The 26,358-nt window shown below is 35.8% G+C and overlaps 1 protein-coding gene across 1 annotated transcript in view; it reads right to left on the bottom strand.

The window, feature by feature from the left end:
• Window positions 1-26,358, bottom strand: part of PIK3C3 (phosphatidylinositol 3-kinase catalytic subunit type 3) — a gene marked incomplete at both ends in the record, with an annotated part of 164,594 nt that overhangs the window by 44,929 nt on the left and 93,307 nt on the right. Inside the window, 3 exons of the mRNA XM_084252697.1 lie at window positions 8,105-8,230; window positions 16,712-16,802; window positions 25,553-25,721. Of these exons, the coding sequence (XP_084108823.1) occupies window positions 8,105-8,230; window positions 16,712-16,802; window positions 25,553-25,721 (386 nt within the window). The remainder of the gene's footprint in view (window positions 1-8,104; window positions 8,231-16,711; window positions 16,803-25,552; window positions 25,722-26,358) is intronic.

Here is a 26,358-nt window from a genome sequence, read left to right as displayed (position 1 = left end):
CAAATAGAAAATAATTAGCTTCATTGTTCACAAAGAAAGATAAAACCATAATAGTTTAAAGCATTCTAGAAAAGTTTAGAAAGTAGATGAACAGAATTCCTTAATCGGAAAAATTTCCACTTCTTAATTATAAAGAAACAATTCTATTTAAATTAAGTGAAAGAATTACTTTACTAAACACCAAGAAGACAGTTTCAATTAACCACAATGTACAGGGTTTCAAAAACGTGACTTAAAAATCAATTTATATGAGAAAAAATAGGGTTAGGGAATATTTGTTGACCACATGTCCAAGATGACTGAATTATTACATGGAAGGCAAATCCAGTACTAGTGAGGCAAAAATTTCACTGAATTCTGAAGTGATTGATGATTAATATTTTGAATAGTGTGCCCAGAGAATGTGTCATTTTTAGAGTAAATGTAAAACTTTGTTAACTTGTCCCAAAGAGCACAACCACTTCATTCCAGAAGTGGTCTGGAATCAAATCAAAGAAAGTAATCCTAAAAGAACAAGAGAGGCCCAGGCCCAGAGTTATTCTGGGGCCAGCATATTAACCATATGCTAAAATATTCACAATAAGCAACATTAAAATATTAAGTAGATATAAAGAAATCTACACTTTCAGGATCTATTTTGTGATCAGTACCCTCATAAGTTACTTACAAGTTGATAAATACCTGTAACAGTCCCCTCTATTATTTCTCAAATTTAGCCTTCAGTGAAACAAAGACTGCAATGTATTAATCTTGAGAACTATTTAATGCAAAATTAATAAGCAATAGTTAATGGTTGTCTTTAACATGAGCAGGTGTCAATCACTAAAAAATTAAGAATATTATGTGTAAAAAAAAAACATGGTTTCTATGAACTTCAAATCATTAGTACTCTAAGAGGAAATATGGAAGAGAAAAATCTCTGAAAAATGTTTGTGTATATATGTTCCCACATGTATATGCATGTGCCTACATGTGTAAGAGCAAAATTGTGAAAGATGCTGATTTTAATACAAATTCTAGAAAATATGGTAAGATTTATTTTAATGCGAATGAAAGGAACATAGTTTGCAATTAAAGATGCTCTTTAAATATTTTCTTAAAGGCAGTATTATCACCAACTCCTCAGAAGAATCTGATGGTGAAGGCTGTGATCATTGTAATCTGACTAACAACTTCAAATCCCAACTCTGCATTCATTTGCAGCCTGACTTTGGGCAGGTAAGTCAACTCTGCATTCATTTGCAGCCTGACTTTGGGCAGGTAAGTCAACTGTCTTAAAATTCTGGAAAAAAGGGAGACAATTCCACCTCATTGAACATTACACAGAATAATGACATCAGTCACATGAAGCAATTAGCAGTCCTGACATGCAGTAGTAAGCCCTCCTCATGCTGACTTAATATTATTCTCAGCTGAAAACTCTATGATAAAAATAAGCCAAATGGTCCTTGGCACTTATATAAAATGACATACATTTATTTGATGACTACTATAGTCAGGTTCTGTGGAGAGACCACAAGTCACTTAAGACATAATTCCTGAAGACACAATGCTTTTATATCATCATCGTGCATGTATGCATCCAGAAGTGGGCAGCAGGGGATATAAGTATCATGGGCTACACAATCATCAGAGCTACAAGGAAAATTATTTTGGAGGGAGGTAGAAAATGATGAAAAGTGAAAATGCAGGCTATTCAACTTGTTAAAGTTCCTCACTGGGGGCCTCCCTCATGGCACAAACGTTAAGTCTCAGCACTATGAAGCAATATGCAGCCACTGCAGCAAGAGCTCAATTCCCCACCAGGAAGCTAACCCACATGGCACAGCAGACCTCTCCTTTCTTGTCTGCTGGTCCCCTCAGCAGTGTATTTCAGTCAGTCCACCTGTTTTGTTCCCCGTTCCATCTCTGGTGAATCCTCACCCCTGGTACTTCTGACCTATACCCCAGTTCTTATATACACAAATAAATAAATCTTAAAAAAAATGTTCTAAAAAATAAAATAAAAAGATGTTCTGAGGAAAAGAAAAAAGGTCTTCACTGGCATGTTACCAAGTCTAAATATATAGCAAGTACCTATAATATTTACACTTTATACCTAGGGCTGAGAACAGGCAGCTGTGACAGTGTCACTACAGTGCAAGAGAGTGGATACATGGGCCAACAATCTTTCATCTGATCATCAGAAGAAAAAAATCAGCTATGCCAAGTAACCAATAGATATGCTATAAAAGAGAGTCATTAGGAACAGTTAGTCTGAGACAAATATGATAAAGCGGGATAAGATTTATTTCGTACAATGACTAAAAAGCAGTCTTGATTCTTGTTGACCCCAAGTCCTCTCCTATTGCACTGCAATGGACACTGATTTTTGGTATAAAGTTGAAAGGGAGAAGGAAAACTTTATAATCTGTATCCTTCTGTGTGGCTTAAATATATTAATGAATCATTTGTGTACCAAAAAAATAGTTTTCAAAAGAGAAATTCTATGCTGAATGAGAAGCACATACAAAGAAATTTCCTTCTTTTATAATTTAGTGACAGAAATACTTGGTCTTCAAAAAGGAATCTGTTTATATGCTTCTTCATTTCTAATAATAATAATTTGTGATGCTTGCCTTTGAATACTTCATTTTAGGAAACTCAGAATCAAAGTAGATAATCAGAACAGCAGTACTAGCCTGCACATGATAATTTCCCTTGCCCACATGTTAATTAGATGATGTATAGTTCTTAAAGCTAGCTTCATTAAAGTGTCACATAAAATCTAAATGAAGCTCACAAATAAAAATACATTATGGTGTATTTGAATAGACTAGTGTCTATAAATATATCAAAATATTTATCATTATTACATTAATGCATGCAATATTTTTATATTTAATCACATTTATTAATTTTACAAAGATTTAAAAAGAAAAAGAAAATTCCACTGTCCCCTTGAAAAATGACTTTCAAATAACTGAAACAAAATGGAAGTTTTAACACCATCACAAGGACTAATTTCTCAACTGTCAAAGACAGTTGATATGATCTAAATATGCACACAAACCTAATACAAACACATCTATACTCTGGACACAAGCAATGTTTACACTTTACACCTAGAGAAATAAATGGAGAAACGAGTTTGCACACAACCTGTTAATTTTTTATATTCAGTCTACAAAAATATCTCTCTAATCCTAGTTAACCTATCAAAATTCAGTTAATTTGATTTAATATATAAGATTAATGGAAACCACACCTCATTCCCCACACTTCTAGAACATCAATCAGTGAAGAGAGACTGAAAAGCAGAAACAGAAGAAATGGTGACAGTGGAGAGATTACCATTGAAAGGCCTAGTTTCAGAATGGTAAGTGACCCAAACTATGTGACCTCTACTTTTTTGTACAGACAAGACTAGAAAGACCTTTAAAGACCATTTCAGCAGGGAGAAGAATTCTGATGATGCAATTTCAAAGACAATGACCCAAATAAAAGTGTTTTTCAGTGGAAAATTTGTACCACTAATAGGTGGGTGTTGCTAGGCAACGGATAGCACAGTGTTTAATCTCTACCCTTCCTACAGAATGACATGATGGAAGAAAATAAGCCTTTTCAGCATTTCAGTGTAATAGCTGTATCTGCCAATTTTTAGTCTTCTTTTAGAATATCATTTCTTTCATGTTGAAACAACTGTAACTTTTGTTAGTATGCATAGTCTAACTCCATTATACAAAAACTGGTTTACAATCTATAGCTATTAATAGGAATGCACTAAAATTAGCATAAATCAATTACCAGTACCCATAATATTGGTATTATATGCCAGTATAATAAATGCTGTGGGCCTCCCTGGTGGTACAGTGGTTGAGCGCCACGCTGTGAAGCTGTCCGCAGCCTCTGCAGCGCTGGTTCGATGCCCCGCTGGCCAGGGAGAACCCCACAGGGTGTGCAGACTCCCCTCAGCAGTGTCTTTGGTCTGTTTGCCTATTCTGCTCCCCACTCTGGCTCTGGTGAATTCTCTCAACCTCCCGCGCTTCCTGTACCCTGGTTCTTGAATAAAATAAATAAATCAATCTTTAAAAAAATAATAAAAAAATAAATGCTGAGTGACAAAAGGATGTTGGTTATCAGAATTTGAGCATGCATGTGATTTATTAGTCTCAATACTTAGTTTCAAAGAGAAGATAAATTTCAGATATTAGAAATAGTTAATGCTTCTATGATTTTATAATTCGATAAGATTTATGAGTCTAAGACCTCATTTAGTAATCTTGACTAAGCAATTTCCAATGAACTTCTACAACCTTAGACTCTTATTTTGATACTGTTTCAGTTGTACAGTACGAAGGGCCCAAGTGAACTGTTTAGGAAAGCCGTAAAAACATTTTCAAGTTCATTTCTTAGGATAAAGACTAAGGGATTATGATGAAGACCTGAATTTCATAAGCTAGGAAACAATCTTTTTTGTGGCTCAGTCTTCTCATCTATAAAAGGGGATAATGCTAAAAGTCACCTGCGTGTTGTTTATAGTAAGGACTACATGGTATTTAAAAAAGGGGAAGCACTATTCAAAGTAGAAAGTTTAAAAAAAGGCTATAGTTGTCTCATATACTGTCTTAATATTGAATGGAGTGCTGATATATGATCAAAAAAATTACATAAATATTCACGTAGCATTAAACCTCCATTTTCACCTGGTTAGGGTGATGAGAGTGGCGCTTACGTTGCTGGAGTCATCCAGATAATTGCTCTTAAGTCTCAATATTCTTGTTAATATTGCCTTAGATTTTCTATACAATTGCTACCAAGAATCTATCCTAGTTCAAAAGTTTATAGCAATCAAAGTACTTTTAAATAACTATTTATGTAGGGTTTCTTTATCTTATCTACTATTTTACTGAAGAACTGGAAAAGGGGAAATAAGGAAACAGACAATGATTCTTTCAAAGAAATATATTCAACTATTAGTTCATGCTTATAAAGTGATCTGTCTATTCTCTAAGAGTATGCCTATTCATCATCATATTCACATGCTTTCTGTGAACAGAAAGAGTATATGACATTTTGTCTTTGTGAAAGTCCTTATTAGCTTTATATACAGGAAACAACCTGTACATCTCTGACATCAGACTGAATTTGTTAGTTTTTATCACAATATCAACCCCTTTGTAGAAACAAAGGCCCAGAGAAATTGGTAATTTAAGGGTCTTCCATTATTATGTACCTCAAATAACAGCATGGTACCTTTTTTAAATAAAAATCAGGCTCTTCCTCTCTATTTTTAACACCAAGAATTAAGAGAAATAGTTCTTCTATTTTTAGATAATTAGATTCTTGGCAAAGCAAAACAGGCATGCTATACAAATTGACAACAGAATTTCAAAACTATACCATTAAAGTAAAGTATGTCACTAGTTTCTTTTAGAGAACTTCAAAGCTCATACTTACACTGGAGCAAATTAGATGAGTGGCAGTTAAGTCTACACAACTAATTCCTCTCTGCATATGCATCCCTTTCCTCCCATCAAAAGGTAGCAGATATTTCTTCTATGAATCTGGGCTAGACTTGCCACTTATCTTAAGACTGACACTTCTGCTTTCACATTACATTCTCTTGGGGACACCAGTTGCCATACAAGTAGAGCAGCAGCTTAGGCTAGAGTAGTGGATGGGGATTGGAGGAGTAGAGACATACAAGCTATCTGGAGGACCATCAATGTAAGGATGTGTGCATGAAGCCTTTTTGGACGTTCCAGATAAAACCAACCAGCAGCTGAGGAAAGTTAAATGAGAGAGCTCACCTGACATAATGGAAAACAAAAAAATCCTGTGCCTGGGCTCTGGCTAAAGTTCTGACTAAAGAATCATAAGAAATAATAGGTTAGTAAATCTAGGATTTGTTACGTAGTTACAGATAACTGACATAGGTGTTAGACAGAAGCACTAATTGTAAATGTAGAGATTTAGTTTCATGACATGTTGTAGTTGCCCAGGAAAATAAAGGAGAAAAGTTAGAAATTTCAAGTATGGAATAAGGGGAAAATCCATGAAGGAGAGAAATTTGCAGTTGTGGACAGGGACTAAGAAAGATGAAATAGAGACAGGCATATCCTTTCATGAAAATGCAAAGACAGAGGAATGAAACATTTTTAATTCAAGCATGTTATAACTGGTTGAGTTAAAAAAAAATAAAAAAGGTGTGTACATACAAAAATACAAAAAGTGAGAAAATAACAGGATTGTGCAGGCTGTGGCCAGGGAAAATTTTCATTGACAAATAATACGGTTAATTGATGAGCAAGATACTGACAATTAAGAGACCTGGCTTCAAAAGTACTAGAAGTGAGTCAAAAGACTTGAGCTCAAGTCTTATTTCATCTCTTGCTAGGCATATGAAGTTGACTAAGTCATTATACTTCTTTTGCTCTTCCCTCCATATATTCTGCTATGTTATACACAGACTCAGATCTACCACTAGCTACTGGGTGAATTTATTAAGTCACTTACTTGCCATCAGATGCACACTTTACTGTCCTGAGAAGTGACTGGTTAGGCTTAATGACCTGTGAATCAGGTCTTGAGTTAACTTTGGAAGAAAATATGAACTAGAGTGGTGTTCAGGAAAAAAACATTTTCTTCAAGCCCCAGAAAAAGAGCATAAACACTTAAGGGAAGAATTCCTTGATGTTCATTAATTTTTCTTTTTTTTTCCTAGGTGTATGAGGTATTGGGTCACTATTAACTGACAGATATAGCACAGTCTTCAAGAGGTACATATTTCAGGAGTTACAAAGCAAGATTCCAGATATTTATAGTAAAAAGCAAAATAGGTACAACTCATAATAAAGGCACAAAGTACTATGAAAATTCAGAGGAAGATGAATCAAAGCAAAATTAAGAACAACTCTTAGAGGATGGGTTAGATTTTGGCAAGCAGAAGTTTACAGAAAATTCTTAATTAAGAAGATGGATATTCTGGGCTGAAGAAATAGCAGTTAAAAAAAGTAGTCACAGAGGGCATAGGGGAGGAAAAAAAAAGTAGTTATAGAGATGGGAGAGATTATCCAGAGAACATTGGGAGAACAGTTTGGAAAGTAATCTGAAGCAGTATTCTAGAAGAGCTTGAATTGCCAGAGACTGGACTTCATTGTTAGGAAATGGGATTATCATACATATTTATATTTAAGAAAAAAGAAACAAGGTAAAACATCATTTTGTGAAAATATATTTTATCTAAGTATTTCAAAGAATAAAGATGAGAAAGTGCAGGGGGGAAAAAAGACTAAATTAGAGAGAACATTTATGAAAGGTTTTCATTATCCAAGGTATTGTAAAATGAAGAAGAATTAGTTTTAGATAATACTAGTGAGAAAAATGATAGAAAAGGATAATTGAAGAAATAGTAAATGACAAGGCTGGGTGACATAGCAGATACTGGTTGAGGGAGAAGCCAAAGAAGATAGGCTTTGAAATTAGGTGATGAGTAGAATTATTAACTGATTCTGTGAAGTTAGGAAGGACTTCACAACAACAGGATTGTGAGGGTATGTTAGAGGAAAGTGGCCCAACATTTTTATTTCTAACCATTTTCATAGCCATTATTATGATAAAATTCATAATTAAAACAGGTTTTAAATCTGAGGTTTATCACCATAGTCAAGTATGAAAAAGTCTTCTCAAATACTTATGTGAGATTCTGCTAACAGCATGTCTACAGCTAGACCTGGTGAGCTTTGAGTGATATGCAATGCTTTTCTCAGCTTCTAAACTCCTTTCCTAGCATTTCTTTATGTACCAAACCCATCAAATGTCCAAGCCTCACTTGCTACGGCTCTATTAGAACCAAGATCATTCTCAAGATTCACCTTAATAATCACCACTGATTACAAAGGACACATACATTTGCTAATGCTCCACAATTCACTCATTACTAAGAAAAATTATAGAGTTAATAATGCATGGAATGAGTTGAATGAGTTTCTATTAGCTGGCGATTGAGATATTAAAAAGCTTGGCCAAAAAATAGAAAAGATGTCAGCTGATGTGGTGCTCTGAGAACTCTGGGGTCACAGTTGGAGAAATTGAGAAAAATAACCATCTTCAGAGAACTTACCTGGGCAAACTTGTGAATCTGTTCCACCACTGCAGCAAACAGAGCATGGACGCTTTCATCAATCAGACTCTGCATGTAATGCACTGCCTCTTCATCAGATAAGTCTAGACGGAATTTATCCTGAACCTATAAAGGTCACAGTCTGTTAATTTTATAAATCAAGAAAAACAGGGATATATTTTAAAGAGAGAGAATCAAAATGATACAGATATAACTATATTATGAGCTCTCTGTAAACCCAAGAAATGGTTTGTGACTTGTAAGTTCTGAATATTATTCTGTGAAATGTGGAAGATTACTGTTTTTTGCTATCTGTTCTTTATATCATCCTAGCCTTTGTTGTAAACATTTTTAAGAACAAATTAGCAAATAGAAATTATTTCGTTTAGCTCTGCAAATACAAAAGCAGACACAAATTTGTTCTTTTAACTCAAAGGTGTGTTTTACTCTTTACACTTCAAGTCTGGAACCTCTATATGATTTAAATTATGACATCTGTTAACAATCTCTTTCCCTTCATTCCTGTTATTCATCATCACTTGGATGTTGAAAGGTAAGATTATATAAAGTCTCCCCACCTTCACTGCCTATATAATAACAAGAATATATCAATCACTGGCTAAATCAATTAAACTAGCTCTTGTAAAATGTCTTCTATAGCAATTCCTTGTACTTCAATAAAGAACTACTTCAATTGATCTATAATTTTCAAAGAAAGGATTTTTTCTTAGTTCATATTTAAAGATACAGTGGATTCTCAGTAGTAATAGGTACTAGAAAAATTAAAAGGCTCTGTACTATACAGGCAATATTTCATTTGACACTCATATGGCTCTGAGGTAGACAATATCTGCATCTATAAGATGTAGAAGTTGAGGCACAAAGAATCTATGAAGCCAACCCAGGACTCTGATAATGAGGGGCTCACATGCTTCTAGACAAGCTCACAATACTGCCTGCTACCACTACCCGCTACTCCTTCCTCCTCAGATAAATGGCCTACCTACTTCTGAACATGAAACTTCCAAGTGGATACAAAGTGATTCACATTTAGTGTTTCCTTTCAATTAGAGGATTTAACTTTTAGAAGTAAAATTCATTTTATACATGCCGAAATAAATTTGACTTACAAGCAGAAATGAACCCTTATATGGAGACCTATTTCTTTAAAGTTATCAGAAACTACTTAGTTTACTTTTATTTTATTTGAAATTCTTTATTGCCATCCTTAACTATGTATAGCAAACAATCTAGAACAAGAATTTCAAAGTTAACATTATCACTTGAAGAATATATGTCTTCTCTTTGAAAGGATAAGATTTTAGTAAGATTGAAAAAAAAAAAACTTGACAAAATAATTACATTGAGGATTATAAGACAATTTATTTTGAAAAGTTAGAATCTTCCAAATATATTTCAATTAATATATTATTTGCCAATAATAAAAAGGGTTGATTAAATACTGGTTGCATCGCTTTTTTGCACTGGATTATGGGTGGCTTTAATTTGGCAAAATTTATATTATTTCTAGCTATAAAAATTGTTATTTTTATTTACTTACCAAAAGGCAACCTAACTTTCCTAGTCTAACACTAAAGGGCAGTGTGTAACTTCTCAAAATGTGCTGGAAAGGCAACTATTTATTCTCTTAGATTATCAGGATTATTGTCCACTAAATTATCTTCCTGTTCTTCCAGATTTTCATCCATGACTGGATGAAGTAAAAATTAACGTAACACATTTAAATAAGGAAAACGTGTACATCTGTCACAAGAAGATGCCAAAGTAAATTTGCATGTTCTACAACAGACTATCATTCAAGTGAAATGAGTCTAGAGATGTAATTAATGATAAACACACCAGTTACTCAATTAGGCTTTATTAGCAAGTAACAGAAAGTCTCTGAGGTATCCAAATCCCACTTTCAGTTAATATTTTAGATTTAGTATCTTTTAACTAGAGAGATCCCTCTTTCATTTTAACCTGACTCTTCGCATCTGAAAGATTTACTAGAAATTTCCTGAAGGCATAGCTTTTAAAGGAAAACAAAGGCATTTCACATTAGAAAGTTGTGGCACCTACCTTAGGCAATTAGGCCAGTGTTCTAAAGTTTACTGAGTTCTTGGTATGTCAATTAATTACGAAATCTGTCATATCTTTTTTCTTTTTCTTCCAACTAACTTCAATTTAGACACTGGAAATTCAGTATTTTATTTTTCTACTGAAATTTTAGCACACTTTCACTCACAAATTAAATATTTACTGGCTTTAATATTTAAATAGAAATAAATGAGCAATATGTTTTCCTATATTTGTAAACCAATTTAAAACTATATTTTCCTCATCTGTAACTGAGGAATAACATAATGATCTGGAAGACCATCATCCTCAAGAAGCACTGGCTATTTATTGTATCTGTTCTCCCATAAATCTGGGATGAATAATACTTGATGCTTCTGGTGATGAGAGATTATTTCATGTGTAGATGGTTCTTTTGAGACCTATAATTAAGAATTCCCTGGGCCTCCCTAGTGGCACAGGTGGTTGAGCGCCACATTGTAAAGCTATCTGCAGCCTCTGCAGCCCGGGTTTGATCCGGCCAGCCAGCGAGAATCCCACATGGCGAGCAAACCCTCCTCTAGTGCCCGCTGCTCCCCTCAGCAGTGCATTTCGTCAGTCTGCCTGTTCTGTTCCCCACTCTGTCTCTGGTGAATCCTCTCACCCTCCTGCGCATCTGGCCTGTACCCTGGGTTCTTGCATAAATAAAATATCTTAAAAAAATTAAAAAAGAAAAGAATTCCCTAAGTATGTAGAAGGAAAAGACATCTTCCTCCAATTACGCTCTATTACTCTACCACAGGGTCAGACAAAACTCTCAAAGAGACTAAAGGAGCTGCGACAGCTAAGCAAGAGGCCTCCCCGCATTCAATTGCTTTGTACACCAAAAGGGCAGCTACACAAGTGAAGACTCCTTTTGTTTCTAAGGACCAATTTATAAAATGTGAACTTTAATGTAATGCATAGATTAGCCCAAAATTCTTGAACAATATTGGAATCACACTTTCAAATCACACGCACTATGTTTGTGCATGTGTGCCTGACATCCAATTAGTGCCAAATATTAAATTTTGTTTTTAATAGTATCTAACATAAAGTCTTGCACACACATTCTTAGGTGCATGAAGCTGTTTCCCAAACAAAACCCTGCAACACATTTCTAGACTAAGCTACATTATCTTTCATAAAAAGTAGAGTGATTTCCTTTATACCTAATCTTTACCCTTTTGACAGATTAATTTAACATTAACACAGAAAGAAGGCTTTTCTTAAAATTTAGTGTTTTACCATCTTTCAAATAGAAATTTTCATTAATATAAGAAAAACAGAATCCTCTATTAAATTCTTATAATTTAAAGGATTAGAATTAGAAAAACAAAATTTCTAAACTCACTTCCTAATCATTTAATCACAAAAAAGATTACAACAAAGCAACAATTTTCATTTATCAGGGTGAAAGGAAAAGTTTTATCCAAGTATTATTTTCTTGCTGAATTCATTTGATTACTTGAGATGCATCAGAGTAACGAAAATCTGACTTGAATATATAAGTAAAGGGCATTAAAAAAAAAGTGAGGAAAACTGAACCCCTAGCTAACTATTGCTAAAAAAGTATCAATACTGTAAAAGATTGTGGTAAGATACAAGAATATTTGAAGAAAAAAGCTCATTGCCACAATTCCATTGAGAGTTGATATTATGACTTATATTTTCTTATCCTTTCAGGCATCAAGAGTAATTTAATTTTACAGGTCATTTGAAGTAGATCTTTACATAATTGCAGTTGTGTGTTACATAATTTCTTAATTTTGAAGTTTAGTAAAAGAATAGTAGAAGTTTAGTAAAAGAATAGTAGGGGTCTCCCTGGTGGCACAGGGGTTAAAGACACATTGCTATGAAGCTGTTGCAAGCCACTGCATCAAGAGATCAATCCCCAGCCTGCCAGGGAGCACAGCAGACCTCTCCTGTCTTGCTTACTGCTCCCCTCAGCAGTGTATTTCAGTAGACTGGCCTCTTCTGCTACCTGGTGAATCCTCTCACCCCACCCCTGCACCTCTGGCCTACACTCCAGTTCTTGTGCGCATAAATAAATCTTTAAAAAAAAAAAATAGGAACACTTTTAGTTTCTCAACACAAACTAGCATTATCTTGTTTATTTTGAACAAACTTGTTTAGCACAGTTTAAAATATTTCATTTTTATTATTTAAAGGAAAACAGGAATGATAAAGGATTGTCTTTCTTTCAACACTCTTTTGAGTAGTTATGTTTATGATTCCCCAGGAATACATTTGATTTTTATCTCAAATGTTTTACATTTTCTTCATTCACTGGTGCATTCTATATAAGTTTTTAACTTATAAGTCTTATCTCCATAACAGGTTTATAATACAGTTCATTTATTTATTAAAACAAATTGACACACATGCATTTATTTGGTGAGGACTTTCAAACCCAACAAATCTAAAGTTTTCAAACCAACAGTATCCCGACACTTGGTTGCCTTCTTAAATTCTTGTTCTCTATAATAATAAATCACTCTTAAAAAGCTGTATATTTTACTTACTTGTTTCTTTGTTTTCCTTACTAACATGTAGGCTCCATGAGGACAGGTAATTTTGTTTTATTACTGTTTATAATTCAAACACTGAGACAGCACTTGACACATTTACAGCTCAATAAATACTGTTGGGTGAATAAATGAACACTCATAGGGAGAATATACTGAAAATTGTAGGAGACTGATTACCCTTTGGTAATCACTGTCACTGTAAGTGACAGTAACACTCTAACTACAGCATTTGATTTAGTAATAAAAGAGGATTTAAAGATGATAGGGCAATATGTTAATATTTGTTAAGTATGTATGGTGGTTAACAGATATTTGTTATAAGAGCATGCACATTTTTTAAAAAGATTTATTTATTAATGCATACAAGAACTAGGGTACAGTCCCGAGATGTGGGGGGTGAGAGAATTCACCAGAGACAAGAGTGGAGAATAGAACAGCAGACCAACTGAAACACAATGCTAAGGGGTGCAGCAAGCAAGACAGGAGAGGTCTTCTGCGCCATGTGGGTAGCTCCTTGGCTGGCAGGGGATCGAACTCATGCTGCAGAGGCTGCAGATAGCTTCACAGTACTGTGCTTAACCCCTTGTGCCACCAGGGAGGCCAGCATCCATATTATTTATAATTTAAACATTTCATAAAAAAATTTATAAAGAAAAAAGTAGTATTTGCTCAATGTTGGAAATTATTCTATTTACTGCACTTTAGCTACACAAGTATGAAACTTATTTGCTTTTATCAGTATATATTATTTTAGGCTTCTTGGATAATCTTGTTATAAATAACTAAGTGATCAAATAAGTTTTTGAGCAAACATCTCAGCACCAAGTAACTGTGGCACACAAATATACTTCTAACCAGGTACTCAACTGATATTTGTGATTGATGTTTATATGTTTAAAATGTTGATCCCTAACTCCCATTCTTGGGCAATGGGGTTTTTGAAGAAATAAACACACCTGATTAACAAAAATGTTATGTATTCCATATGTAATCAGTTTCCAAAAAATCAAAAAAGACTGATAAATATTAACTAAGTAGTGGAGACAGGTATTGCGCTTGTTTTAATTTTTTTTAAAGATTTATTTATTTATGCATACAAGAATTGGGGTACAGGCCAAAGGTTGTGGGGGGGGGGGTTGAGAGGATTCACCAGATACCAGAGAGAGGAACAGAACAGGCAGATTGACTGAAATACACTGCTGAGGGGAGCAGCAGGTGAGACAGGAGAGGTCTGCTGCGCCATGTGGGTAGCTCCCTGGCCAGGGATCAAACTGGTGCTGCAGTGGCTGCGGATAGCTTTATAGGTTGCTTCTTAACCCCTTGCACCACCAGGGAGGCCCCACTTTTTTATAATTACTCAGATAATTTGCTAAAGACTTCAGACTAAAATGTGTTACTGTTTTTCTCTAGTTGGCATCCATTCAAGAGACCAAAGCAAATTTGTTCTAAGTAGTAAGACTTTGACGTTATATCAGCAATCACTGTTTCATCAAATTATAAAATCCACTTCTACTTAACCTTTCTACTTCATCTATTTCTTTTCTCACCCCCCAGAGGTGTGGGGCGTGAGAGGATTCACCAGAGACAGAGCAGGGAGCAGAACAGGCAGAAGGACTGAAGCACACTGCTGAGGGGAGCAGCGGGCGAGACAGGAGAGGTCTGCTGCACCATGAGGGATTCTCTCCGGCTGGCCAGGATCGAACCCAAGCTGTAGAGGCTGTGAACAGCTTCACAACGCTGCTCTCAACCGCCTGAGCCACCAGGGGAGGCCAATTCCTATTAGACTTTAATGTCAAGTTTATACTGCAATCCATTACTTCATTTTCTTGCAAAAACAGCAGAGAGCAAATAAACTAGGTATGAACATAAAATATCAATACCTTTTTCTTAAAGGTTCACTTAATTGAAACTAGAATAATCAGGGAATTCTGATCTAATGGAAAAAAGACTGATGCATATATTTTTTATCCCAAACAACAACTGCTTTACATTGTTTTCAACAAAAAAACCCATGATCTCCTAAAGAGAAAGAGAGCTGGGACAAAAGATCTAGTAAGAATAAAAAAAAACTAAATTAGCTGGCAGAGGAAACTAACTCACTTTGACAAATACTGTTACAATTTTCATAACTTCTGAACACAAGCGAAGGAAGGGAAGAGTGAACGTATGACAGAGATAAATGGTTGTAAAATAAACAGCAAAACAGACCCTGAATAACATAATGCAAAATAAATAAACAACATTTGAATCTAGTGCAGCCATCAATTATTGCTAAAGAAATTTTTATCAGTCAATTATATTTCTTGATGGATTGGCCTTATTCAATAAAAAATAAACAAGGTGTCAAGAAATAAAGCAAGTGTGATAAGCAGTCTATTTCCCATGGGAATATTAAAATAGTGCTTACTGGATAAAATAACAAATGAAATCCTAATAAAACCCTGATTTTCTTAAATGGCTAAACAAGAAGATATTTACATTAAAATCCCTTTCAATGCCTGTCAAAGACATAAAATTAGGTAAAAGAGATTAACTTTGTTCATGTTTGCCATGGTCTGAGCACCTGTGCCCCCTTAAATTCACATGCTGAATCCTAATGCCCATATGTCATGGTATTAGGTGGGCTTTTGGGAGGTACATAGGTAACAAGGGTGGAGCCTCATGACTGAGATTAATGCCCTTATGAAAAAGACCCCATAGAGCTCCCTAAAGCCTTCTACCATGTGAGGATACAACAAGAGCTTCAGCTAAAAAGGGCCCTCACCTGTCCTGCTGGCATCCTGATTTGACATCCACTCTCCAGGAATAAATTTTTGAGGAATAAATTTTTGCTGTTTATAAACCACTCAGTCTCTGGAATTTTGTCATAAACAGCCCAAATGGACTAAGACAGTGTCCAACCCACAGAATTATCTAACAATGTTTAATCAGGTACATCAGAATGTAGGGCTTTTGACATCAATTATTTTCAACTCCATCTCTAAGACTGCTACTGTCCTTTAATAATATACAAGTGAAAAAGCTCTACTATTTTTCTTTGTAGTTCGATATTGATAATCACACTGATATTTATGATCATCTTATGATATTTTTGGGGTAAAGTGCTTGACACAGATTCCCTTCCTTGACAGTCAGTCAGAGAATCAGAAATTAATTGGAAGAAAAATCCATTGCCCTTCCATCCATGTCCAGTAGGCTAGCTTTGAAAATTCTGTTCATCCACATGACAATTTTCCTTTGTTTTTCTCTTCACAGTCTGAGTTAAAAAAGAAGGTTTCTCCTCTCCTGACACAGTAAAAGACCTCTGTAAACAAGGGTAAGGTAAGAAGGATAAGAAACAGCTGTGTTCTCCTATGTAGTATTAACAACGTTTTGTTTCTGATCCTCAGCATGCTTAGCCCAGGGAGTGCTAGGAATCAAGGTATCCTACGAGAAATATTAATGAAGAGCTAAACTTGTCCAAGAAAAAGACGAAGTGGGTGAGCTTTCTTTCCAGATACTGTGACCTATTCATGTGACTTTGGATATGACAGAGGTCGGGGACAGAAGTGGCCACAGAGAAGGTCTCTTTCTTAATTTACTTAAAGAGTATAGGGGCTTGGCCTCCCTGGTGGCGCGAGGGGTTAAGATGCAACCTATTAAGCTGTCCACAGCCACTGCAGCACAAGTTCGATCCCCTGGGCAGCCAGGGAGCAACCCACATGGTGCGGCAGACCTCTCCTGCCTCACCCGCTGCTCCCCTCAGCAATGTACTTCGGTCAATCTGTCTGTTCTGTTCCCCACTCTGTCTCTGGTGAATCCTCTCACCCTCTACACCTCTGGCCTGTACCCCAGCTCTCTTGTATGCATAAATAAATAAATCTTAAAAAAAAAAAAAAAGAGTTTAGGGGTTGGTACAACAGAGGAAAATGGGTTGTTAAAATCTTAACATCTATATATAAAAAGTAGACTGTGATCCCTGAGAATGTCTAAAAATTACCTTTTTCACAGTTTTATCTGGTTCAAGAGCAATATCTGGAATGTTTGCATCCACCATCAAGGAGAACAAGTTTAAAATCAGATTAGAGTACCTAAAAGAAAGTGGGAAAAAAAAAAAAAACGCAATGCATTAAATTTTTTCAATTCTTTCACATATCAGCAACACTCCTAGAAACAGTGGTTCTTGGATCTTCACAATTATTACTATAAGCCCTATATAAAACAAATGTAAGATTATATAAATCAGCTGCCTGAGAAAAAAAGAAGCCTTGAAAAAATATTCTGGGGTCTTGATAAATGCCATTTCTAGCTCCCACACTATGAAACAAACTTTTGAAGTAAACATCTCAAAAGATATTCTTTTTATTTAATAAGCATATGCTTTTTAGAAGGATCCTAAGGTGAATCCACCCTTTATCTAATTAGAATTTTACTAAACAACAAAGATCTGTCTTTGCTAAATGATGACAAGACTCTGAGAACTTAAGTCTATCTCAGTGTGTCAAGGGTGAATGAATCAAAGGGAAATACCGTCATCCCACTAATCACTCATAACTACTCCCTAGAGATATTAATCATCATTTTAGAAACTACAGTGGCTTGTTTGGATATAAGCAGTCCTCAGTGAAGGAGAAAACTGCTAGTCTCTACTGTATTAAAGGTGGCTAAATATCTAAACATTATCATCTTTGGACCTATGCTTACTCCCACAAGGGCTAAAAGTTCTTTATCAATCCTCAAACTCTTCCTTTTCCTTTAAATAAAGAAAAAGAATGTAACCATTCCAAATGCTCATTTCCAGAAGTGGAGGAGGCTTATGGGGAAAGGTGTATAAAACTGTACTGGGCACACTTTTTCCTCTTTTCTAAAACACTGTCCTCTTGGACAGATATGCTCTGGGTAGGTTCTTCTTAATAGTGTTTGACAAAAGGAGATTCACATTTAACTTTGGAGATGGATATGAGTAAAGAAAGGGCAGTTTTAAGCAACGAAGATTTTTAATTGGTCTCAGAAGAATGTCAAGAAAGTGCCTTGCACTGTTTTTTCTAAGGGATGAAGGTCAGGATTCTGGCGATACAGACCTTTATTCCAGTCATCTACCTCTCCATAATGTAAAAAAGCACAACCTTTTACATAAAACCTTAATACCTGAACTGTAATGATAATGGGAACTTACAGATAAAAATGACTATCCAATGAATTTCAAATTACCTATTTTATCATTTTTAGATTTTATATTGTCCATGAAAGTGAAAAGGCAATATAATGAAAACTCCAATCTTTTAATCAAATAGGCACTGAGTTAAACTCCTCAGGAAAAAAGAATAACAGCTAAACAGCTTGAATCTAGCTGAAAGTTACTGATTTCCTTGTGAAAATTGATTAAAAAAAAAAACCTATCACAAATGTTATTCCATTTCTCCTCATATGATAATTTTATTTATTCAACCAACAAATGTTTACTGAGTATTCACTCTACATGCTGTTCCAGGCCTAGGGATACAGGGGTGAACTGAACAAGGAAAGTCACTACCATCAAGAAACTTACATTCTGGAGTAGGATGAGGATTTACACAAAAAACTGATAAACATGGTATCAAATACCTGATAAAAAAGATTAAACAAAATAATAAAAAACAGGGAAATGGGTCAAATATTGATGGGTGGAAAGAGGAGTCATCTTAAAGAGGTATGAACTTATTGTAACTGTGCTGGAAAGCAAATGACTTTAGGTGGCGCAGGGGTTAAGTCTTGGCGCTATCAAGCAATCACCAGCCACTGTGGCCTGAGTTCCATCCCAGGCCAGGAAGGTGACTCACATGGCGCAGAAGACCTTTCCTGTTTCGCCTGCTGCTCCTCTCAGCAGTGTATTTCAGTAGATCTGCCTGTTCTGCTCCCCCCTCTGTCTCTGGTGAATCCTTGTATCCCCTGCACCTCTGGCCTACATCCCAATTCTTGTATGCATAAATAAATAAAATAAATATTTAAAAAAAAAAGTAGAGTGAGACACTGAGATATGCATTTGTAAAAGCTTTTACTGGCCATTTTATGGGAATAAGAATGGAAACAGGGGAACTATTTCACAGATACTCAGGCAGAAAAGAAAAAATATAGAGGCTACCAGGCTATAATTTGGAGATGGAAGTGAATGACACTTGTTTAAGGTTTCAATGGAGTACAGAAGAAAAGGAATTGAATGTCACCAAGGATACAGCTCAAGTAATGAAAAATTTACTATTTCTTATCAAAATAAGAATGAGTGAATGAACAAAGAACAAGATTTTGGTAAGGGAATGAAGAATCTTGTCTAAAAGGGCCTCTCTGGTGGTGCAAGGGGTTAAGCACTGCACTATAAAGCAATCTGCAGCCTCTGTAGCACAAGTTCAATCCTTGGCCAGCCAGGGAGCTACCCACATGGTACAACAGACCTCTCCTATCTCGCCTGCTGCTCCCCTCAGCAGTGTGTTTTGGTTGATCTGTCTGATCTGTTCCCCACTCTGTCTCTGGTGGATATTCTCACTCCCCACATCTCTGGCCTGTGCCCCAGCTCTTGTATGCATAGGTAGATAAAGCTTGGGAAAGAAAAAAAAAATAGACTTTTGTCTTAAAATTTTAAGCTTGAGATGCATACTAGATAGATACCTCATAGAGATGTCAAGTAGACAGATGTAACTCAGTGGAGTATCAGAACTGGCGTTATTAAAGTTATCAGCATTAACATTCTATCTAAAGTCACAGTCTGGATGAATATTCTTAAAAAAGAGAATTTCGGGGTAAAAAAGCTGCAGAAATAAATCTGTTATATTGATAATAGCACTTCTCAGCAGTTCAATATGTAAAGGTCAGAAGAAATCAGCAAAGAAACAGGAGTGACCAGTAAGGAAAAAATGAAACAGGAAATGAGTTACATGGAATCTAAGAAAGGTTTTTAGTCACAAAAGAATAGTCAACTATGTCAAAGTGGCTAGAAACAAAGATGGACACTAGATCTGGTATAGGTAACTCTTTACTTTAATGACATGAGTTTCAAAAGCAGAATCTGACCAGAATTCTTACTGTAGAAAGCTGAAGGAAGAAAAAAGAGGCATGTAAGAGGAGAAAGTAAAAACAAAAAGTTTTAAAGAGAATGTGCTGTGAAGGAAGTGAAGCAACAGAACTGTGGTGTAATGTCGAGTTGTCACTGGGCTCTCCTGACTAGATGTCAATGGCATTCACCCAGTTGTGATAACTACATGCAGCCAAATGTACTCTGGGGGGAAGAGGAGTATGAAATAGATTCCAGGAGAGAAGCACAAGTTAAAACTGATGGTGACACAAAAGTCAGTAGCCTTCCTATACACAAACAATAAATCTGAAGAAGAAGAAATCAAGAAAACAATTCCTTTTATTATTGAAACAAAAAAATCAAATACTTGGGAATAAACCTAACAAAAGAAGTAAAGGACCTATACAAAGAAAACTATAAAACACTGTTAAAGAAATAGAAGTAGACACAAAGAAATGGAAAGACATCCCCTGCTCAAGGATCAGAAGAATTAACATTATCAAAAATGGCTATCCTACCAAAAGCAATTTACAGATTTAATGCTATTCCAATAAAAATTTCAATGTCATTTTTCAAAAAAATAGAAAAAAATATTGATGAAATTCATATGGAGCCACCAAAACCCCCGAATAGCCAAAACCCTCCTGAAAAAAAAAGAAGGGGATGGAGGCATCACTTGCCCAGATTTCAAACTATACTACAAAGCCATAATAATCAAAACTGCATGGTATTGGAACCAGAACAGACACATGGACCAATGGAACAGAACAGAAAACCCAGAAATAAACCCACAGATCTATGGTCAACTAATCTTTGACAAAGGAGCAAAGAATATGCACTGGAGCAAAGAAAGTTTGCGCAATAAATGATGCTGGGAAAACTGGGTTGCTACATACAAAAGAATGAAGCTTGACTACTACCTCACACCATGCACAAAAACCAACTCAAAATGGATTAAAGAACTAGACATAAGACCTGAAACCATAAAATATATAGAAGGAAATACAGGCGAAACACTACATGACATACACCTCAAAGACATCTTTACAGACACATCACCCAAAGTAGTGATAGTGAAGGCAAAGATAAAAACAGCTGGGACTACATCAAATTAAAGAGCTTCTGCACAGCAAACGAGACACAATAACAAAAATAAAGAGAAACCCCACCAACTGGGAGAAAATTTTTGCACCCAACACTAATGATGAAGGACTGAGCACAAAAATCTACAAAGAGCTGATGAGACTCAACAAAAACAAAGTACATAATCCAGTCAAAAAATGGGCAGAAGAGCTAAAAAGCAACTTCACCAAAGAGGAAATACAAATGGCCACCAGGCATATGAAAAATGTTCAACTTCACTTGCAATCAGGGAAATGCAAATCAAAACTACAATGAGATACCATCTCACACCAGTGAGAATGGCACATATTAAAAAAACTAACAACAACAAATGTTGGCGAGGATGTGGAGAGAAAGGAACTCTCCTGCACTGTTGGTGGGAGTGCAAACTGGTCCAACCACTATGGAAAGCTGTGTGGAGATTCCTCAACCTACTAAAGATAGAGCTTCCATATGATCCAGCAATTCCACTCCTAGGTATTTACCCAAAGGACACAGAAACATTAATTCCAAAGAGCGCCTGCACCCCTATGTTTATAGCAGCACAATTTACAATAGCTAAGCTTTGGAAACAACCCAAATGCCCAAAAATAGATGACTGGATCAAGAAGATGTGGTACATATACACAATGGAATATTACTCAGCATTCCAAAAAGATAAACACATGCAATTTGCAGCAATATGGATGGAGCTGGAAGGGATCATGCTCAGCGAAATAAGCCAGAAAGAAAAAGAAAAATACCGGATGATCTCACTCATAGCAGGAATCTAGAAAACCTAAATAACGGACCAGGAAAAAGAATAACTATAAGAAAGAAAAAAATCAAAATCAACAAACAACTATGAACCGAGACACACTTTTTTTTGGGGGGGGGGTGGAGAAAGGTGGGATTGGGGTCAAAATCAGGGGGTTGCAATTGTATGGGGAATTTAAAAAAAAAAAAAACTGATGTAGAGAACACCATGATGGACTGACTTTCTTCAGCATATCAACTGGTGCCCTGCACACATCAAACAGGGAGCAGACAGTTCTGATTAGAGTTGGGGGTTGGAGTAAATGAGGTCATAGGACTGGATAAAAAAGTGTTTGAGGGACAGTTTAGGAAGATGAGCACTAAAAGTGATTATAGTTTGGAAGCACAAAATTGAGTGGAAAGAAGAAAAGTGAGTCTATGAAGTCTATTATATAAAATGGTAGGCTGGTGAGACTAGAAGTATCAAGTATAAGGTTGAAGATTCATTTGAATAAGGGACATTCAAAAATGAGCTATAAGGGTAAGAGGAGTTGGTCAGAGTGGAAATTTGGGATGAAGATTTTGGAAGGGTAAATTTACTATTATTGATAAGAGGGAGTGGCCAAGTTTAGCTCTAAATGATGACAAAGATATAAGAACTGGGCCTCCTCTATTGGTGCAGCGGTTGAGTGCTGGGCTGCGAAGCTGCCCCCAGCCTCTGCAGCACCGCCGGTTCCATCCCCAGCCACTGGGAGGGTCCCGCATGGTGCAATAGACCTCTCCTACCGTGTTCACTGCTCCCCTTAGCAGTGTATTTTGTCAGTCCGCCTGTTCTGTTCCTCACTCTGGCTCTGGTGAATTCTTTCACCCTCCCATGCTTCTGACTATACCCAGTGCTTGTACAAATAAATAAATCTTTAAAAAAATAAAGTTCTTTATTAAAAAAAAAGATATAAGGACAGGAATAATTTAGACTATTTAAAAAGAGTGAGTTGAGTATAGTGTTCGGGGGGAAAATGTTCTCTTTCTCTTACCTGTGTTTATGCTAACCACCTTGCCACTCACTGCTCTTACAGAGATGGTCTAAACAGTTCAGTAAAAATATTCAATAGTAAAAATAGAAATGCATCTTACTACATCAAGTCTCACTGGAATGTTCCAGGTCTATTTCCCTGACAATCTCTCCATTTTGCATGTAATAAATAGCATAGTATCTGATAACAAAAATTAATTTAATAATTGTACTACTTCAAGGAGGGAAAACAATAACTAATGATAAAAGGTAGTGTGATTAAGAAATTCAATGGTGAGCAGGCAAAGATCTTTTGTAATAATGTAAGATCTTTACTTGATATAGTTAAATACATTCCCAATTTCAGAATTTTTCCTGAAAGCTTTAGGCCATCTGTGCATTATCAATGCTTAACTTGATATTTGGCATAAATAAGGGTTAGGAGAAGTAGTTATACTTTCCTTGAACACATAAGATTTAAAATAATTTAGAATTACTGTTGCCATGACAGCATATTCAAAAAATAAATTATTCCCTTTTATTAATCAATACCTATTTTACCAGTAGCTCTTTGGAGAATGAATTTTTTGTTACATAACAACTACATGAGCGTCAAATGTGTTTTGACATCTGAACAACTGCAACCACCCAGGACTCTGTCTGAAAGGGACTATGGCTGTGGTCCAATGGTATTCACCAGCTTCTTGGGGCAGAAATCATGAAAAGTTGGTCATACCAATAAACCTAATAATAAAAGTGCAAAATAATGTAAAATCCAAATTAACTTTCACCTATTGGCCTAATTCTCATATTGAGAAGGAAATTTTTACTAACTTAACCATATATTAAATACATTAAAATAAATGTTGATTAAAACATCAGGATCTAGCAAATCATAACTAAACTACAGTGAAATTTTTAAAAATTAAAAATTGAAGTTTTCATGATGACTTGACATAAAATTATTTGGAATAATCTCTTTGTGATTTTTCTTAGGAAAGCCTTTTCTGAGGAAAGTTAACTTTGGCTGCACATTAATAATCTGTCTGTGTTTTCTCATTCTACATGTCAGTTTATAAAACATATTGTTTTTCTTCTGCTTTCAATAACACAGAGCACCTTTGACATTTCTCTAGTTATCATTTTATATCATTCTGACTTTCTCCTCAATGAGATCGCAATGGCTCCATCTAGTATTCTGCAGGCTCTAACTATTTTACATGAAAAAAATCCAAGATATTAAAGTGGAATTCTCATTTCTCTCCAAGTGCTTCTGCATCATCAAGCAAATCAAAAGAGTGCCAATCTTCTCATTATTCCTTTAGCATTTCTGGGAAGTGAAAGTGAACCACTCTACCACCTACAGGCTAAATAATATGATCATTTGTAAAATGCATGTACATGATATTCAGTTAACAACATATTGTGTCTATGTTTTAACCACTGAATAACTAACTCATGTTATAAACAAGACAGTGCACACATAGAAAATTCAATGTCTACTGATTGTATTTTAATCTGGAAGAGCATGAAGGTTATTCTGTCTTCTGTGCTGGACTTTTCTACTGGACTAAGAAAATTCATTTCACATAGTTAGGTTGAAAACAGAGTTAGAGTCAAATGAGCTTGTCGTTTTTGAGTAATCATTATAGCCATGTCCTGAATTTTTTTTTTAAGATTTATTTTACTTATTTTATGCATAGAAGAGCTGGGGTGTAGGCCAGGGGCACCGGGGGGAGGTGGGGAGTGAAAGGATTCACCAGAGACAGAGTGGGGAGCAGAAATGGCGGACTGACTGAAATACACTGCTGAGGTGAGCAGCAGGTAAGTCAGGAGAGGTCTGCTGTGCCATGTGGGTTAGCTCCCTGGGTAGGGATCAAACTTCACAGTGGTGAGACTTAACCCCTTGTGCACGCAGGGAGGCCCCCAAGTCTTGAATTTAACAAATTTGACTTTTAATTTTTTTTAAAAGATTTATTTATTTTATACAGGAACTGGGGTACAGGTCAGAGACACGGGAGGCTGAGAGAATTCACCAGAGACAGAGCGGGGATCGAAACAGGCAGACTAACTGAAGACACTGCTGAGGGGAGCAGCAGGAGAGGCAGGGGAGGCTGCCCCCCCATGTGGGTTTCTCCCTGGCCAGCCGGGATTCGAACCCATGCTGCAGAGTCTGTGGACAGCCTCGCAGCAGAGCGCTCAACCCTCTGCACCACTGGGGAAGTCTTTGCCTTTTAATTTTTTTCTGATGCTTTGATGTTCACTCTTAAGTAAGTTAAGATGAAGAAAGCAGACAGTGACATTGTATCTCATTGGAGAAAAAGAAGGGACAAAGAATAATCAATACACTTTTTCAGTAGAGTGACTGATGAGGTGCTTAAGAAACAATAATATATAACATTTACTCTTTAATCATTTAACACATTTCTGAAAGCTCCCAAGGAGCAGCCAAAACTAAGGATGCTAAAAATGGCTCCATTTAAATATCACTCTAAATATGCCAGATACTTTATTCTACGATAAAAAAAAAATGTGGGAGTCAGGTAGGTGATTATACTCCTTCAAGTCTGGCTGCAGGAAGATCTAAATGGTGTAAAGCTTCTCAACCTTTTCTCTGCGCCAGTACTGTCAAAGAACACAGAGCATATTATATTAACATGATTTCAACCTCTTATTTTGAAGCCTGTGTTTGCCTAATCTTGTGTAATGCCAGCTTAACCTTTGGTGGGATTTAGCAGTCGGAAAATTAGTGGAAAAGCAAGGAATTCTGTTTTTCTTTGATATCAAACTGTTTATCAAAATATCAAATGTACACTAGGAAATATTGTTGCGTGTGTCATTTTGAAAAAGAATGATTTAAACAACTACCTTTATTGTTCTTTGAAATGAGCTTACCAAAATTGTCCATACCGAGCAATTCAACTTACCTTCGAAGGTGGAGAAAAGCAGTGTAACACTGTTTACGGAACTCTTGGTACTGCTCGCTCTGGGTGCCTCCCATTCCTTCCACCATTTCTTTATTAAGCTTCATTGGGGGTGGAAGAGGCTTCGGATCCCGACCCAAAATATATCCAAAGTCTATGTGGAAGAGTTTGCCTGGATGTTCATAAGAAATTCATTTTCTTTAAGATTAAAAAACTGGGAAGGGGACAGTACATACAACTGATCTAAGCAATAACTTTTCATAGAGTATTAATTCATGATGAAGCATAATAAGTTCTATGATTTTTTTTAACTCTCATTTTGGGATGGGGCCCTTAGAGCACATTGCAGGTTTAACTCACATTTATTCAGATGAAACTATACTTAAAATAATCCTCCAGTAATATTAATTAAAAAACTTGAATCCTACATTCAGATTTCTACAATCAGTACAGTCAAAGCCTAAACGAAGGATAAAGGTGTTAGCAGAAATTATCTTATAGCAAATGTCTCATGTTGAAGTTTAAGTGAACTGCCCTTCATATAGTGGAAGATAACTGATTTTATATAGTTGTGAGATAAAAATTCTTTTTTAACTTATTACTATCCACCCCCATCAAAAAAACCCCAAATTTCAAATTCTATTATTAGCTTCATCTGAACTATTTTCAACTACTCTTTGTCCCTCATTTGGTGGAAACTAGGAAACCAAGCACAATATGCATGTATACTAAGAGCTGAGTGGAGCTGCAGTGCTCATGAAGAAAATTCCTAGAGCCATCGCGGAAACTCACAGAAAGTGATTCTTCAC

This window comes from Talpa europaea, assembly GCF_964194135.1.
Source record: "Talpa europaea genome assembly, chromosome: 13".
Taxonomy (NCBI): Eukaryota; Metazoa; Chordata; class Mammalia; order Eulipotyphla; family Talpidae; genus Talpa; species Talpa europaea.
Note: the sequence above shows the minus strand (reverse complement) of the source record. Positions and strands in the feature narration are given on the sequence as shown.